The sequence below is a fragment of the Lutra lutra genome, chromosome 3 (assembly GCF_902655055.1).
Source record: "Lutra lutra chromosome 3, mLutLut1.2, whole genome shotgun sequence".
NCBI classification, from domain to species: domain Eukaryota; kingdom Metazoa; phylum Chordata; class Mammalia; order Carnivora; family Mustelidae; genus Lutra; species Lutra lutra.
In genome coordinates, this window is record NC_062280.1 from 57,769,133 (window position 1) to 57,784,630 (window position 15,498).

The 15,498-nt window shown below is 36.7% G+C and overlaps 1 protein-coding gene across 4 annotated transcripts in view; it reads right to left on the minus strand.

Annotated features, from left to right (window-relative positions):
- The window catches only part of LOC125095445 (CD302 antigen), a 141,129-nt gene that overhangs the window by 60,500 nt on the left and 65,131 nt on the right, over positions 1-15,498 (minus strand). For all 4 annotated transcript variants that reach the window (XM_047721848.1, XM_047721847.1, XM_047721849.1 and 1 more), the window contains exons 22-27: positions 14,578-14,683; positions 14,189-14,349; positions 7,300-7,429; positions 5,961-6,187; positions 2,203-2,368; positions 327-491 (exon numbers count right to left, since the gene is read on the minus strand). In XM_047721848.1, coding sequence (XP_047577804.1) covers positions 327-491; positions 2,203-2,368; positions 5,961-6,187; positions 7,300-7,429; positions 14,189-14,349; positions 14,578-14,683 — 955 coding nt within the window. The remainder of the gene's footprint in view (positions 1-326; positions 492-2,202; positions 2,369-5,960; positions 6,188-7,299; positions 7,430-14,188; positions 14,350-14,577; positions 14,684-15,498) is intronic.

The window sequence follows — 15,498 nt, forward strand, 5'->3', positions numbered from 1 at the left end:
CACCCCCCCGCTTCAAAACACTCAGATTGTTTTTCAGAGTCCATAGTCTCTCATGGTTCACCTCCCCTTCCAATTTCCCCCAAATCCCTTCTCCTCTCTAATTCCCCTTGTCCTCCATGCTATTTGTTATGCTCCACAAATAAGTGAAACCATATGATAATTGACTCTCTCTGCTTGACTTATTTCACTCAGCATAATCTCTTCCAGTCCCGTCCATGTTGCTACAAAAGTTGGGTATTCATCCTTTCTGATGGAGGCATAATACTCCATAGTCTTATAACACACTTTTAATGAACATACATGTAATGGCTGCATAAGGTACTTACTCAATTTCTGGCATTTAGAATGAATTTCACCTGGTGTTGCAGTATATTCAGTCTTTGCTATTATGAAATTGTAGCAAGAGTTCTGAAATGGTATCCATGGAGTAAATAAAACAGGAGATGGACACTGAACACTCTCAACTGTTCTGACCTCTTTTTCAGTCTCATCTAAAAAAAAAAAAAAGGCAATGGTATGAATTCTAACTTTAGACATAAATGTTAAATCCTGTTCATGGTAATTAGGCTTGATTTGTAGGGAATATTCCAGAAGCCAATAAATAATAGCCTAATGATGCTTGTTCTGTTTATAGCCAAATATAATGTGACCTCTTAACTGGGTTTCTGTTGGAAGAAATTTATTTAACACAGTTTCCTTCCACTCACTCCTGCTGTGAAATGAGTGAAAGAATATAAAACACGAGTTGCTGTTAGGTTAAATGTAGTTTCTGCCTTTCTGTGTCACCAAACCTCAAATACAAGGGGCAACCTCAGAGACGATACAAAGATATTAATAACGGGCACCTACCTATAACTTTGGGAATTCATCTTTAAGTTTCTGTTTACCAATATCTTCTCTAATTTCAGAGGTACATTTTATTTTTTATTTATTTTTTTAAAGGTACATTTTAATGAAATACGTGCTGTTCTAAGTTGTTGCTTTAAATGAAAGCAAATAGAAGTAGTTGAAAATCTGACATCTAGAAAATCTGGCTTTTTAAAAAATTTTATGAAAAAGCCATACATTTAAGAAGATGCAAACATAGATATGCTCTACTCGAAGCCAATCAAACAGATTTTTTTTTTTTAAAGATTTTATTTGACAGAGAGAGATCACAAGTAGACGGAGAGGCAGGCAGAGAGAGAGAGAGAGAGAGAGAGAGGGAAGCAGGCTCCCTGCTGAGCAGAGAGCCCGATGCGGGACTCGATCCCAGGACCCTGAGATCATGACCTGAGCCGAAGGCAGCTGCTTAACCCACTGAGCCACCCAGGCGCCCTCAAACAGATTTAATATGCAGTAAAGACCATTCAGAATCTCTCCCAGCTCACAACTCCCTTTGTCTGGCAAGTAGATGTATCTTCTTTCTACTGCAAATGCACAAATGTGGGCCCCTGGCAGTTGTATAACCACTTTCTTCTGACTAGGCTAGAGATCGTAAACCTTACTCAGTTGAGTGCATCAGATTCTCTCTAAGAATTTGGAAAGTGGATTGCAGGGATAGTCAATTCATTTCCAGTTACAGCTATAATCGAAAGCTACAGAGCTGCTGTGTTTCAACATGTGCAGAGAGAAGAAGAAAGTACATGAAAAGAAGAGTACAAATCCACAGAGAGAAAGAGAGGGGATAGGTGGGACACAGTATCTCTGGGTTCCTGATTCCATCCAGTTTCTGATTCCACTCTCATGAAGCTCAGCGATAACCTCATTTTTGAGGATCTAAATTTCCCTTTTGGCTTAATCTAGCTTGAGCTGGTTACTGTTACTTACAAACAAATGAATCTTAACAGTGACTCTTAAAAAGAAACTGTTGTTGATAAGAATTACCAAAAAAAAATTCCCACAAATCAAGTTTCCTATAGAATATAAACATGAAATATATACAAAATGAGGGAAGTAGGGACTTAAAACTGAAAGACCAAGTACCATTGTCAGCTGACAAAAATGAAGATAGAACATGTCTAAAATAAATCAATGACAAAGTACCCAACACATAATAATTCTCCTTTAATACAAATTTTCATGAAAATTTTGTTATAAAAAAGGATATGATTATAATTTCAGAACCAGATTTTACAAAACTACCCCCCCTAAATCTCACTATTCATGAAACTGATAATAATTGAAGAGTTAAAATATTTAAAATACTTAAAATTAGCATACTTCCTGGATAGTAGCAAATAGCACCTGGTTGCGTATGATCACAATCAGATGTTTTCCAGAATCCATCAGTGTCTAATATTACACAGTCTTCAAGTTGCTCATTATTTTCAGCCCAGCGACTAAATGGAAGATGTTTTCTATCTGACCAGCCGAAGTTGAGTTCATCCTGTAAGCAGCAGAAATATATTTCAAGTGGCAATACTCCGTGTTATCCATTTTCTATTATTTTTGTCCCTGATCAATCTAATGACTTTTAATTTTACCATATATATATATATAGATTTATATATATAAAATCTCTCTATATATAAAATTTAAATATATATATATTTAAATTTTACCTTATATTTAACACATAGTTACATAGACTTACCATGCACCAGGCACGGTTGTAAGGGCTTTGCAAATATTGGTTTACTTAATCTTCATAACAACCATATGAGATAGGAACTATTGTACCCATTTCACAGATGAGAAATGGAAGGCATGTTGTGTGCGCAGTGCTGGGATTCTAATCCAGGCCATCAGACTCTAGAGACTATGGTCTGAGCCGTTAGACTGGGCTGCCTCATACATAATTGGAACTATGGGTTGTTGGAAGTCAGAGAAACAACAACATGCAGGAGTGGAAAGAACATGGGCCCTGGAGCTAAAGCATATCTAGTTTGGAATTCTGGTGCAGTCATGTATTAGTTTTTTTTTTTTTTTTTTAAGATTTTATTTATTTGACAGAGAGAGATCACAAGTGGACAGAGAGGCAAGCAGAGAGAGAGAGAGAGGAGGAAACAGGCTCCCTGCGGAGCAGAGAGCCCGATGTGGGACTCCATCCCAGGACCCCGAGATCATGACCCGAGCTGAAAGCATTGGCCCAACCCACTGAGCCACCCAGGCGTCCCAAGTCATGTATTAGTTTTTGATTTTACTTTGCCATGTTTCCATCCCCTCAGCTATTAAATGGATGTGACACTTAACCTCAGGGCTGGAATTAGTGGGGTGATGTGTAAAACACATAATGGCCAGCAGGTACACATGGCCACATAAATATTAGCTCCCTCCCTCTTAACCGTGACTCAGGCTGCTTTCACACTTGGGTTTATGAAGAAGCTTCCTCATTCACTCTATTTTATTATGTACTAAAAGACTGTGAACATCTGTCTGCCTTTACATTTTGCCAAGGGCCTGACCACCCACCTATCCTGAGAGAGACTTTACAGAATAGGTACAAAGTCCAGGGGACAGACTGTGGGGATACTGACCTATCTGTGCTTCTCCAAGGTGCTGACAGAGCACCAGGCCTTGTACACTGACCCAATGACATAAGCTGTCCTGAGACCCAAGGCAATTTTACATCACTGGTTGATTTGGATATTGGGTAAAGGCCACACACAATATCCTTAGTGACCCATAAATAGCAAACATGTTTAAGCTTCAACACCAACAACTGTTTTCATTCTGAAATTGTTCTCTACCAGGGTTCCAGCTGTAACTTTGTGGCCAGTTAATTCCTAAGCCCCTGTGGCCTCAGATGTGGCCCTTTGGCCATGTGATGTTAGCATTACCCTGGATTCCTTCACCTCTGCTGCCTTCACAACTAACCCAGGTATCTGGTCCTTTGGAACTTTTATTCCTTGTAGATAAATCCCTGCACCCTCTATCTCTGCTGAATACCCTCTTTCTTTATTAAGATTGTAAGTATCTCTTAACTAAATTCTTGACCTTAATTGATCTTAATTAAAACCTATCTTTTCTACAGGAATAATGTCCTTTCAATGCTCACAGGGGAAAACTGTTTGATTTTCCATTCTCAGATACCACTGGGCTATGAGAATGGGATAAGTATTTTTATTTCCTTCAGTCATTTCCTTTAGGGTTTATGCAAACTCCCAGATTCCTTGCCTCTTTTTGACTTTCACTTATAACTTGGCCTCCTTGTTCCTCCTTGACATTCACTAAGGTGATGCCTCATGTCTTGCTCTGTCCTCCTAGTCCTACCATTGACTTATGGCTCACCAGTTCTCCAGCCTTCGTGACTTCCTCTATTTCTATGTACTTCCACTTCTACATACTTAAGTGACCTGCTCCTGCGACACACTCTGGACTTTATATAACCCAGAACTGCCTCAGGCATTAGTTCAGACCAGCATCAGCTCCTGCATGATTTTTTTTATAAGAAAGCTCGAGATTGCTCACTTCCTCACCTGCCCTCTGCCAATATAATTCTTCTTAGGTAAAAATCTGTTAATGTTACTACCATGTTTAAAATCTTTCAATACTCTTTCATTGCTTTCAATGTAAAGTTTTATTTATATCCTGTCACATTCCAAAGATTTAAGGCAGTTTATACAGATATGTAATAAAACTGATAAAAAAGAGTGAAAGGAAAAAGAGAAACATAGGTGAAGACTGAAAATAGGGTAAGAGGGTGCCCGGGTGGCTCAGTTGGTTGAGCCTTACACACTTCAGCTCAGGTCATGATCCCAGAGTCCTGGGATCAAGTCCCATACTGGGCTCCTTGCTCAGTGGGGAGTCGGCTCTTCCCTCTCCCTCTGCCTCCTCCCCCACCAACCCCCTCTTGTGCCCTCTTCTTTTGCTCACTCGCTCTCTCAAATAAGTAAATAAAATATATTTTTTTAAGATTTTATTTATTTATAGGGGCACCTGGGTGGCTTCGGTGGGTTAAGCCTCTGCCTTCGGCTCAGGTCATAGTCTCCGGGCCCTGGGATGGAGCCCCACGTCAGGCTCTCTGCTCCGCGGTGAGCTTGCTTCCCCCTGTCTCTCTGCCTGACTCTGCCTACTTGTGATCTCTCTCTCTCTGTCAAATAAATCTTTTTTTTTTTTCAAGATTTTATTTATCTATTTGACAGAGAGAGAGAGAGTGAGAGAGGGAACACAAGCATGGGGAGTGGGAGAGGGAGAAGCAGGCTTCACACTGATCAGGGAGCCCGATGCAGGGCTCGATCATAGGACCCTGGGATCAAGACCTGAGCAGAAGGCAGCTGCTTAATGACTGAGCCACCCAGGCACCCCAATAAATAAAATCTTAGAAGAGAAAATAAGATAAGAAACAATGTCAAAATCCTTAAGTGATGAAAAAAAGCTAAAAAATAGTATGATCCCAAATGTCTTAAAAATATACATGTGTACATAGGAAAAACCTTGAGAGATATATACCAAATTATTAAATCATATTTATTACTAGGTACTGGAATTACAGGTGATTTTAATTTCCTTTTAAAAAAAATTTACTGGGCACCTGGGTGGCCCAGTCAGTTGAGCGTCTGACTCTTGACTTCTGCCTAGGTCATGATCTTAGGGTTGTGAGATGGAGCCCTATATTGGGCTCTGCACTTGGTGTGGACACTGCTTGGGATTCTCTCTCTTCCTGTCTCTCTGAGCTCTCAGTCCCCCGCTCTCCCTTGATTCAACTCTGATTTTTAAATTCTTTTCTTCCTCTCTCCTTTGCATTGGCTGGAGAGGCAGGGCAGTTCCTGATTCCCACTCAGTCTTTAACTAGAATAAAAAGAAGTGTTCAGCTATACACGTCCACTTGAACTTTTTCTTCATCTAAACAATAAAGCACCACACCTTTCAAGAGTAGAAAGATGATGGCCACTAAAAATGACAATGTCATGAAATTTACTCACTGTAGTAAGACTTGACAATCTCCAGGTTCTTTCAGTTTGATATGAGAAATGCTGTGTACAACAAAAATTTCACATTCCATCACCCAATCTGGGCAGTTGGGACTGAAAACTTACGTCTTGACTGGAGAGTCCAATCCATAGAGAGGAGTTATGAAGAACGCCCTGCACAGTTAGGAACGCCTGCTGGTAAGGGTCTGTGATGCTCACCAGCTGCATGTTATCCTTCTGACACTCCCTTAGAGCATCAAACCAAGTCATAGGCTTCAGGATGATTTTGTACAGATTATTTAGATACTTCACTGTGTCTGAAGTGTTCTGCACCGTCTGTTTGCTTTCAACTTCTATGTGTAAAAGGAAAAAAAAAACACAGAAAATCACCCACTCTGCAAGTCATGGGACATTTCCTCAAGGTTCTCCACAATAAGTACTTCAGATATTACTTATCTATTCATTAGTTTTGGATTTTGGTTAGGCGAACTAGGTATGTCTGGCTGTATACCTTAGGTATATGTGTGAGCCACAACATTTGTTTTCTAAAATTAGAATAAAATTCTGTTTTTGTTGATCTGATTTAGGAAGGAAAAAAGAGCTGTAAGTAAAAGTATCCTGCCATAAGATTACCATTTCAGGTTGGTGTCAAATACCTCCTTTGTTTAAACTCCTTCAACAAGAGAAAGTGTTAGGTGTTCCCTTACAAAGTTTCCATCTGGGAGAGCTCCAATGAAAAAAATGTACAAAACAACCCACAAAAGGCTGTACTGAACTACTGCTTTACAGTACTTCTCTGAAGAAAGCAGTTACTAAATAGTATGAACAAATGAGCATGGTTTAATTTAACAAAAATTTCTTTAGAAATACATGGATTATCTACTTGAGGTTTTCATTACATGACAACTTTTTTTAATCATTTGTTAAAAACATTGTAATCAATGAAAACAATGTAATACCTTCTAAAAACATCTCTTTGAGAATATGGATGATTCTTATTTTTAGCACACATTTTATTTTTTTTTGGATTACAGTGAGGTATACACAGTGATCCGTTTATAATGCTTCACACCTTTTTGTATGTGTGTGATAAACTTAATTGTGAATGTTTACCAAAGTCAATTAAAAACATTACACTTTTTCTCTTTTCTCCAAGATAGAAAGTAATAACTGCAAAATGTCAGAATAGAAAAAAGAACAAAATTCAACCATAACTTACTATAATTAGACAACTCTTTTTAACAAATTCCATCTGATACTTAATTTTGATATTTAATTAAGTAAAGCAATGTTAATTGAAAAAAAATCACATTCCATTTGAGATAACCAATATGGATTTAGCCATGTTGAAATTTTAAGGAAGCTATGTTTATAAATTAATATTCATTTATAAGATTTTTGTGAAAAAATATTGCATATCTCTAACAGTATAAAGTACCATAGTTATCTAGATAATAATTTATACCTGAATATTTCTGACAGAGAGACAGAGTGTGGTGTTCACTGCAGGAAGTAAAATTCCACGTCCCAGTATAAGGCGACTTTTGAAGGTTGAGTATTAGTGCACAGTGGTATTGGGACTCTTCCTCAAAAATCTAAACAAAAAGGCAAACATGTACAAACAATCATGAAACTATAACTGTCTGAAGATCCTAGCAGGAGAACTTTATATTCCAAATTGGATTTTTCCTCCTGTAAAAAATTCCATTAAAGAGTTGAGCATGAGGGCACCTAGGTGGCTCAGTGGGTTAAGCCTCTGCCTTCGGCTCAGGTCACGATCTCAGGGTCCTGGGATTGAGCCCCACATTGGGCTCTCTGCTTGGCGGGGGGCCTGCTTCCCCCTCTCTCTCTGCCTGCCTCTCTGCCTACTCGTGATCTCTCTGTCAAATAAATAAATAAAATCTTAAAAAAAAAATAAAAGAGTTGACCATGAAATCACAAGAAAACCTTCAAAAATTTCCAAAGCATGGGAAAAGGGCAACTAACTTTAGAAATTATAAAACAGTGGCAATATTATTAAATATAAATCCTAAACAGATAAAGAAAAACTGGTAAAAGTAAGATGAAAACACAGTTATAGTAATATCTAGCTCTCTGCTATCATTCTTCACATTTCAAAGCAAAAAAGTAATGATTGTTAATTCAATTTATCAGATGTTTATAAAAGTTTTATGATGACAAGCTGTAGATACTACACAATAGAGAACTCACCTTAAAGCTCTGATCCTACACTAGTCACTCTAAAAACATCTAGAAATAAAACTATCTATTTAGAGTTCATTCCCTGACCACAAATCAGTAATACTAGATATAAAATTTATTCAAATTATATTGTTCCTTCAGTTTTTGTATGTTTGAAACGTATCACACACTTAGAAAAATAAGACAAGTAAGCTTATCCCAGGAGCTATAGATTTTTAAAAAAAACACACACATACATACATGCTTCACAATAAACACTGATCCAAAAATGAAACAAAATAATTATAGTTAAGAATAATAAGGGGAAGATCACAAGGGATATGAGTATAACTTTTTATAGAGTCAGACATGTATTCTTCTTCTTCTTAAGTTTTTTATTTGAGTATAGTTGACAAATGTTACATTGCTTTCAGGTGTGCAACATAGTGATTCAGCTTCTCTGTATGCTATGCTGTGCTCACCCCAGTGTAGTTACAGGCAATCCAATTATAGTATCATTAACTATATTCTCTATGATGTGCCTTTTATTCCTGTGACTTATTCATTCTCTAACTGGAAGTCTGTACCTTCCACTCCCCTTCACCCAGTTTGCCCATCCCCCCACCCCCTTCCCTTTGGCAGCCTTAACTTTTCTCTGCATTTATAGGTTTGATTCTGCTTTTTGTTTGTTTATTCATTTGTTTTGTTTTTTCACATGAATGTTTTCCACATGACTGAAATAAGATGGTATTCGTCTTTTTCAGTCTGACTTATTTCACTTAGCATAATATAGCCAGGTCGATTCATGTTGTTGCAAATGGCAAGATCCCATATGTTTTTATGGTTGTGTAATATTTCTGTGTGTGTGTGTGTGTGTGTGTGTGTGTGTGTATACCACATTTTCCTTATCCATTCTCTATCGATTGATACTTAGTTGCCTCCACATCTTTGCTATTGTAAATAATGCTGCAGTAAACATAGGGGTACACACATTTTTTGAATTAGTGTTTTAATTTTCTCTGTGTAAATGCCCAGTAATGGAGTTATGCAAATATGTATTATTAAATATATTGTTTTTAAAAAGAAAGATGAACTAAGAATTGAACACAGGAGATTAGAAAATGAACAAAAAATATAACTCCAGAAAAAAAAAACCAGGATAGAAAAATGTAGTAGTATTTGTAAATACATCTCAAGCAAAAGAAGTAGAAAGAAGGTGGAGAAGAGGGAGGAGAAAACCAAGAGACACCAGTTTTGTAAAAATCTAAATAAGAAAAAATTAAAACACAACCAAAATAAGTTATGGAGATTTAGAAAGATAACAGCATATACAATTTTATTTGAAAAGATTTGAAAATCTAAAAGAGGTGTGCCTGGCTGGCTCAGTCAGAAGAGTGTGTGACTCTTGATTTTGGGGTCATGAGTTTGAACCCCATATGGGGTGTAGAGATTACTTAAATAAAAAAAACAAAAACCTTAAAAAAGACCCGAAAATCCAAATGAAATGGGGACCTTATCTTGATAAGCACAAATTAGCATAACTGTTGTAAGGAGAAGCAGAAACGTCAAAATGTACTAGTAACTTCAGAGGAAATTGAAAATTAATACTAATAGTTCATTTTAAGAACTGTATGTGAGATAGCTAAAAGCTATAAATGAATTATTTTATGTAATTCTCACATTGTATTGTAGGTATAATAGTATCAGAATTTACCTATGAGAAATTGAGGCTTAAGAAAACTTAAGTGGACTTCTAAAGGCATACTAAATGGCTGAATGGAATTCAAACCCAGTCAATGTGATTTTGGCATTTAGGCATTCGAACACTGCGCCAAATCCCTTTAGCATTAAAGAATGATCTCTGAAAAGGATTCTAGCATCACATGACTTTGTAGGTAATTGCTTCAAACTTTCAGGGAAAGATAGTTCTCCAGGCTGAGTCATAATTTCAAGACACAAAGGCAGAAAGCTAACCAGTTTATCTTCTAAAGCTAACATAATCAGAAAAAAAAAATTGGACAATATTAACTCTACAAACAGAGATTCCCAAATACAATTCTAATTAGTCCAATTCCGTACACTAGTAAGTTAATAATCCATTCAGAGCAAATAGATTTTATGATAAGATGAAGATGGTTTAATATAAATATATGACAATTTTAGCAGATGCTAGAAATAAGCTTTAGAAAAATCAGTATTTATTCCTGAATAAAAGCTCTAAATAAGCTAGTTACAGAATGATATAACTTAAACGGAGTTGGCATTGGGGCACCTGGGTGGCTCAGTCAGATAAGAGTGGACTCTTGATCTCAGCTCAGGTCTTGATCTCAGGGTCATGAGTTCAAGCCCCATGTTGGACTCTGTGCTAGGTGTGGAGCCTACTTAAAAAAAAAACAAAACAAAACCTAAAAAAAACAAACAAAAAACCACAAAGAGTCAGCATCATATGTAACAATGAGAGACTGCAGACAGTCCTACAAAATCCAGATCACGTCTAGGATGGTGGTTATTCCTTCTGGTACTACCACAGTTCTGGAAGTCCTACCATAGGTAATAAAGCATAAACTGGTATTTGAAGATTATGATTATCTAATTAGGAAACCCCCAAAAATCTAGTAAAAAACTCTGAGAAGTAATAAGAGATTTTAAGTAAGATGGCCAATGAAATAAATACATAAAAATACTAAAACAATAACTTTCTACATGTCAGTGAGAAAATCAAGAAAAAACCTGCCACTCTTAGAAGCAATGAGATATGGAGGGCTCTAAGGAAGACCTGAATAAATGGATATACTATACCATATTCTTGAATTGAAAGATTAATAAAAAGATGTTAATTCTCCCTAAAATGTTGTTAAATTTTTATCAGAATTTTAAAAAAATTTGTTTTAGTTGGAGATTGACCAAATAATTATAGTTTGGAAGAATGGACAAGAATAGCTAAAACTATTTTTAAAGGTATATATAAAGGTAACTATTTTTATTATATTTTTTAAATATGTAAAATTATAGTATTTAGATCAAGGTCATAGCTATATAAGAGTATAACTCATGCACACACACAATATATGATAAAGGAGGTATCCTATATTGCTTTTAACAAATGGAAGTATATGCAATAAGTGATGTTAGACAAGGTTAGGGAAAAGCATTTAGTATTCACTGACAATATATACCATAAACCACAGCTGTATCATGCTGTCAGGAGACAAAGGCAAAGAAAATATACACATATATTTAACTAACATTTATATGATGAACTTTCTAACCTAAAAGAAATGGAGGAAAAAAGGAAAAAAAAAACAGATTTGAACGTAAACCTGTGCAAAAAATCAAAACCTATTTCTATAATATCTTCAGTATTCAGCATTTAAGAGAAAAAAAACCCTACAGGAATATTTTTAATAAACACAAGAAACAGAGTAAGCAGCGTTTGATAAATATTGGCAAAGAATAAGAACATTCATACCTGATGAAATTCAAATTACTATTGAACTTACAGAAGTTTGTTTTCATTTGATATAGAGAAATATAAACAAAAACATGATTGATATATTTAAATTACCAAATTAGCAAAAAATTTTAAAAGACAATGATCCTTAGATGTAACATAGTAGAGACACTAAGAACACTGGTTTTGCAGACTCCTGGACCTAGATTTAAATGCCAACTGCATGCGTAGCTGCATACCTGGGGGCAAGTTACATGACTCCTGTTTCTACATTTCTTAGAGGTGGAGTAACAGACCTTTTCACATCTACTGCGCAGATTAAATGGAATAATGCATATGATGCATTAGCAAAGTGCCTGACACATATTAGCTGCTCAACACGTGTTAGAAATTATTAATATGCTGGTATGGATAGAATGGCAATCCTAATATATTACTGACAAAAATATAAACTCATAAACCGTTCTGGAAAGCATCTGGCGATCAAAGCTTTTAACTACTTATATCTTTTGATTGGGCTATCGACTTCCCGAATCTATCTTAAAGAGGTAATCTGAACTATAACCAAAGATTATGCACAAAAATGTTCACTGTAGCACTATTTATGATTATGCAAAAATGGAAACAGCCTGAACACTCAGCACTGGTTAGATAAATGGTGGCATACCTATCAAGAAATACTGCATTAACTATTAAAATGCTTATCGAGTACATCTTTTAATGGTATAAGGAACTACTTATGATAGAATACTAAATGAGAAAAGCAGAATACAAGATCTTATCTATGTCAGAAAGATAATGTATGAAAAAGTCCTAAAAGAAATAATGCTGAAATACTTATTGTGATTTCCTAGATTAGGGTTCAAACATGGTTTGAGACTCCTTTAATTGACTCACATATGTGATAATGAAATAGGATAAAATAGGACAAGGAGAATAGACTAGGTAGAGTAGAATAGAATAGAAAGAAAATATCAGTGTGCACACCCTGTAAGGGCAAGTATTGTTTCCTGAAACATCTGTTTCAATTGAATATTATATTTATATTCATGTACTAAATAGTAATTTAAATGTATTTCTTACTATGGGTTACGGTTACAAGTTTAAAAGCTACTGGCCCAGGGACACCTGGGTGGCTCAGTCAGTTAAGCAGCTGCCTTTGGCTCAGGTCATGATCCCAGGGTCCTGGGATCGAGTCCTGCATTGGGCTCCTTGCTCAGCAGGGAGCCTGCTTCTCTCTCTGCCTCTGCCTGCTTGTGTGCTCTCTCTCTGACAAATAAATAAATAAATAAGTAAAATCTTTTTAAAAGCTACTGGCTAAGTGGGATCAGGGTTGATAGTTTTCTGTATTGTGCTAACTCTTCTATAACTCTCAAATTTTCTATAGTAACCAAGCATTATTTTAATATTTACTTTGTACATAATTACACATGACTCAGAGTTCTCTTTGCCACCAACATCTACCTTGAGCAAAGTTGTACTGCATCAGGAAAATTGGCTGATTATTGTCTAGGGCATATCTTTAGAATCTGAGTTTAAAGTTAATTTCATCTTTGCCATTGTGCAAAAGGTGGTCAGACAGAGCAGTGGGCAGCAGAATCACGGTTTAGGGTAGTTATTGTTAATATGATACTTTTTCCCCTTTCTTTATGTTTGGCTGTTAGGGAAAAATCATCACTAATCATCAATTTTGTACTATTGGCCTCAGGAGAGAGACTCACATCCCAAAATGTTAAGTAAAGCACTTTTATTTGCTTCTATTTGCATTTCACTACCTGATGGCTTTTTTGTGGTTGTGAAGTAAGTGCTATGGAGTCTGGAGCTGGTGTGAAAATCTGGGGCACCTGCTTGAATGCCAGGGAACTCCTGTGGTTCTTCTTGGGATAGTTTTCCTGAGATGGGAATCAGATGAGATACAAGTCACCCAGTTAAAGCACACATTCTATAGTTCTTAGTATGTTCAATTGTGCAACCATCATCCCCAATCCTTCCTTGTACCTTAGCCTCTGGCAACCACTAATTTACATTTTATCTTTGAAGATGTGCCTGCTCTGAACATTGCATTTAAGTGGATTCATAAAATAGACCCTTGTTCTTAATCCAATAATTTATAGGAGACTTGGGTATTTCTCAGAGCTATATAGTTTTTTTCTTTTTTAGAGAGAGAGCAAGTGTGTGCACACATATATGCACGAAAGTAGAAGTGGGGAGTGGGGGCAGAGGGAAAAGGAGAGAGAGAACCTTTTTCTTAAAAATTAACATATAATGTATTATTTGCCTCAGGGGTACAGGTCTGTGAATCATCAGTCTTAACACATTTCGCAGCACTCACCATAGCACATACCCTCCCCAATGTCCATAACCCAACCACCCCATCTCTCCAACCCCTCTCCCCTCCAGCAACCCTCAGTTTGTTTCCTGAGATTAAGAGTCTCTTATGGGTCGTCTCTCTCCCTAGTCCCATCTTGTTTCATTTATTTCCCTCCCTAACCCCCACAACCCCCGGCCCTGCCTCTCAAATTCCTCATATCAGAGAGATCATATGATAATTGTCTTTGGAGTGAGACAATCTTAAGCAGGCTCTGTGCCCAGCAAGAGCCCAAGGCAGGGGTGGATCTCACAACCCTGAGTCACGACCTGAGTTGAAATAAAGAGCCTAATGCTCAACTGACTGAGCACCCGGTGCCCTGAGCTATATAGATTTCTGATTAAAACAACTTACATGTGTTGGTATTTGCAGCCTCCCACCAACTAATAATGGGTGAAAGTTACTGTATGTCAGCTCTCGGTTATCCGTCCATTTGCTTATCCTTTCATAGGCGGTCCAGCGCAAACCAATCCATAAAGTAGCTTCCATTTCCGGAAGCAAGGATGTAATAAAATCTGTCAGAAAGAAATTTTTTTTTTTAAAGCATTTGACTTATTCAAATTAAAGATACACTAAAAATGTCAATGAATACCTCTGGCTTACCTACAAAGAGATTCTTTCATTTATTCTGTAACAAAGTAGTTTAAGAAGATTTTTTTAATATGGTAATTCCCCAAAGCCTCTCAGAACTAACTTGGCCCCCAGATCAGAATAAAACATGTTTTCAAAAATAATTCCATTACCTTGCTCTCTCTGGCTCAGCACTGAAGGAAGAGTACCACCATAGGTATGACAAGTATCACTCGCTTGGGAAAATGTGAGAGACTTTGGTTTGACTTTTAGAAAACACTGCAAACAAAACACATATATGAAGCATAAGATTCCAGACACAGGAAAGCTCACATAGGAAATAAACACCTCCTCTTTACGAGGGCTGCTAATTTTTGACCTGTGAGATATGTAAATCACAAAGTGGTACTATACAAATGCAGATCTACACCCTCAATATAAAAAACTAGAGATTGGTCTATTAGTCAAACTATTTTTAAAAAAAAAATCTCCCAATTTTTGAGTGCTTCCCATGTGCTAAACAGTAAGCATAATACTATCTCATTTAATTAATCTCACAACAAATGGGGAAACTGAGGCACAGGGCAGTGCAGTAACTTAACCCATAAGTGAAATAGTCAGACAGTGGTATGGTCAGCATTTAGATTCTGTTCCATCTGATTTCAAGGGCTGCACTCATAATCATCACCTCCTTATATAAAAACACACATTTTAAAAGAAATCATCCCCCTTGCTTTCTTTTCTCTTTTTTTATTATGTTCAGTTAGCCAGCATATAGTACATCATTAGTTTTTGATGTAGTGTTCAATGATTCATTAGTTGTGTTGACACCTGGTGCTCATCACCATACATGCCCTCTTTAATACCCATCACCTGGCTACCCCATCTCCCCCACACTCATCCCCCTTTCTTTGGGCAGGATACTTTAATTCAAATTTACATCAACTATGTAAATTAATTTAGTCCCCGTATCTTTGGGGGAAAAAAAAAGATTGTTCTAATTTTAAAAAGCCAAAATATGTCCTTAATATTTTAGCTTTGGTACAGATGCTTTCAGTCGTCATATCTTCCTTTCTCTTTTCGATGTGATGATC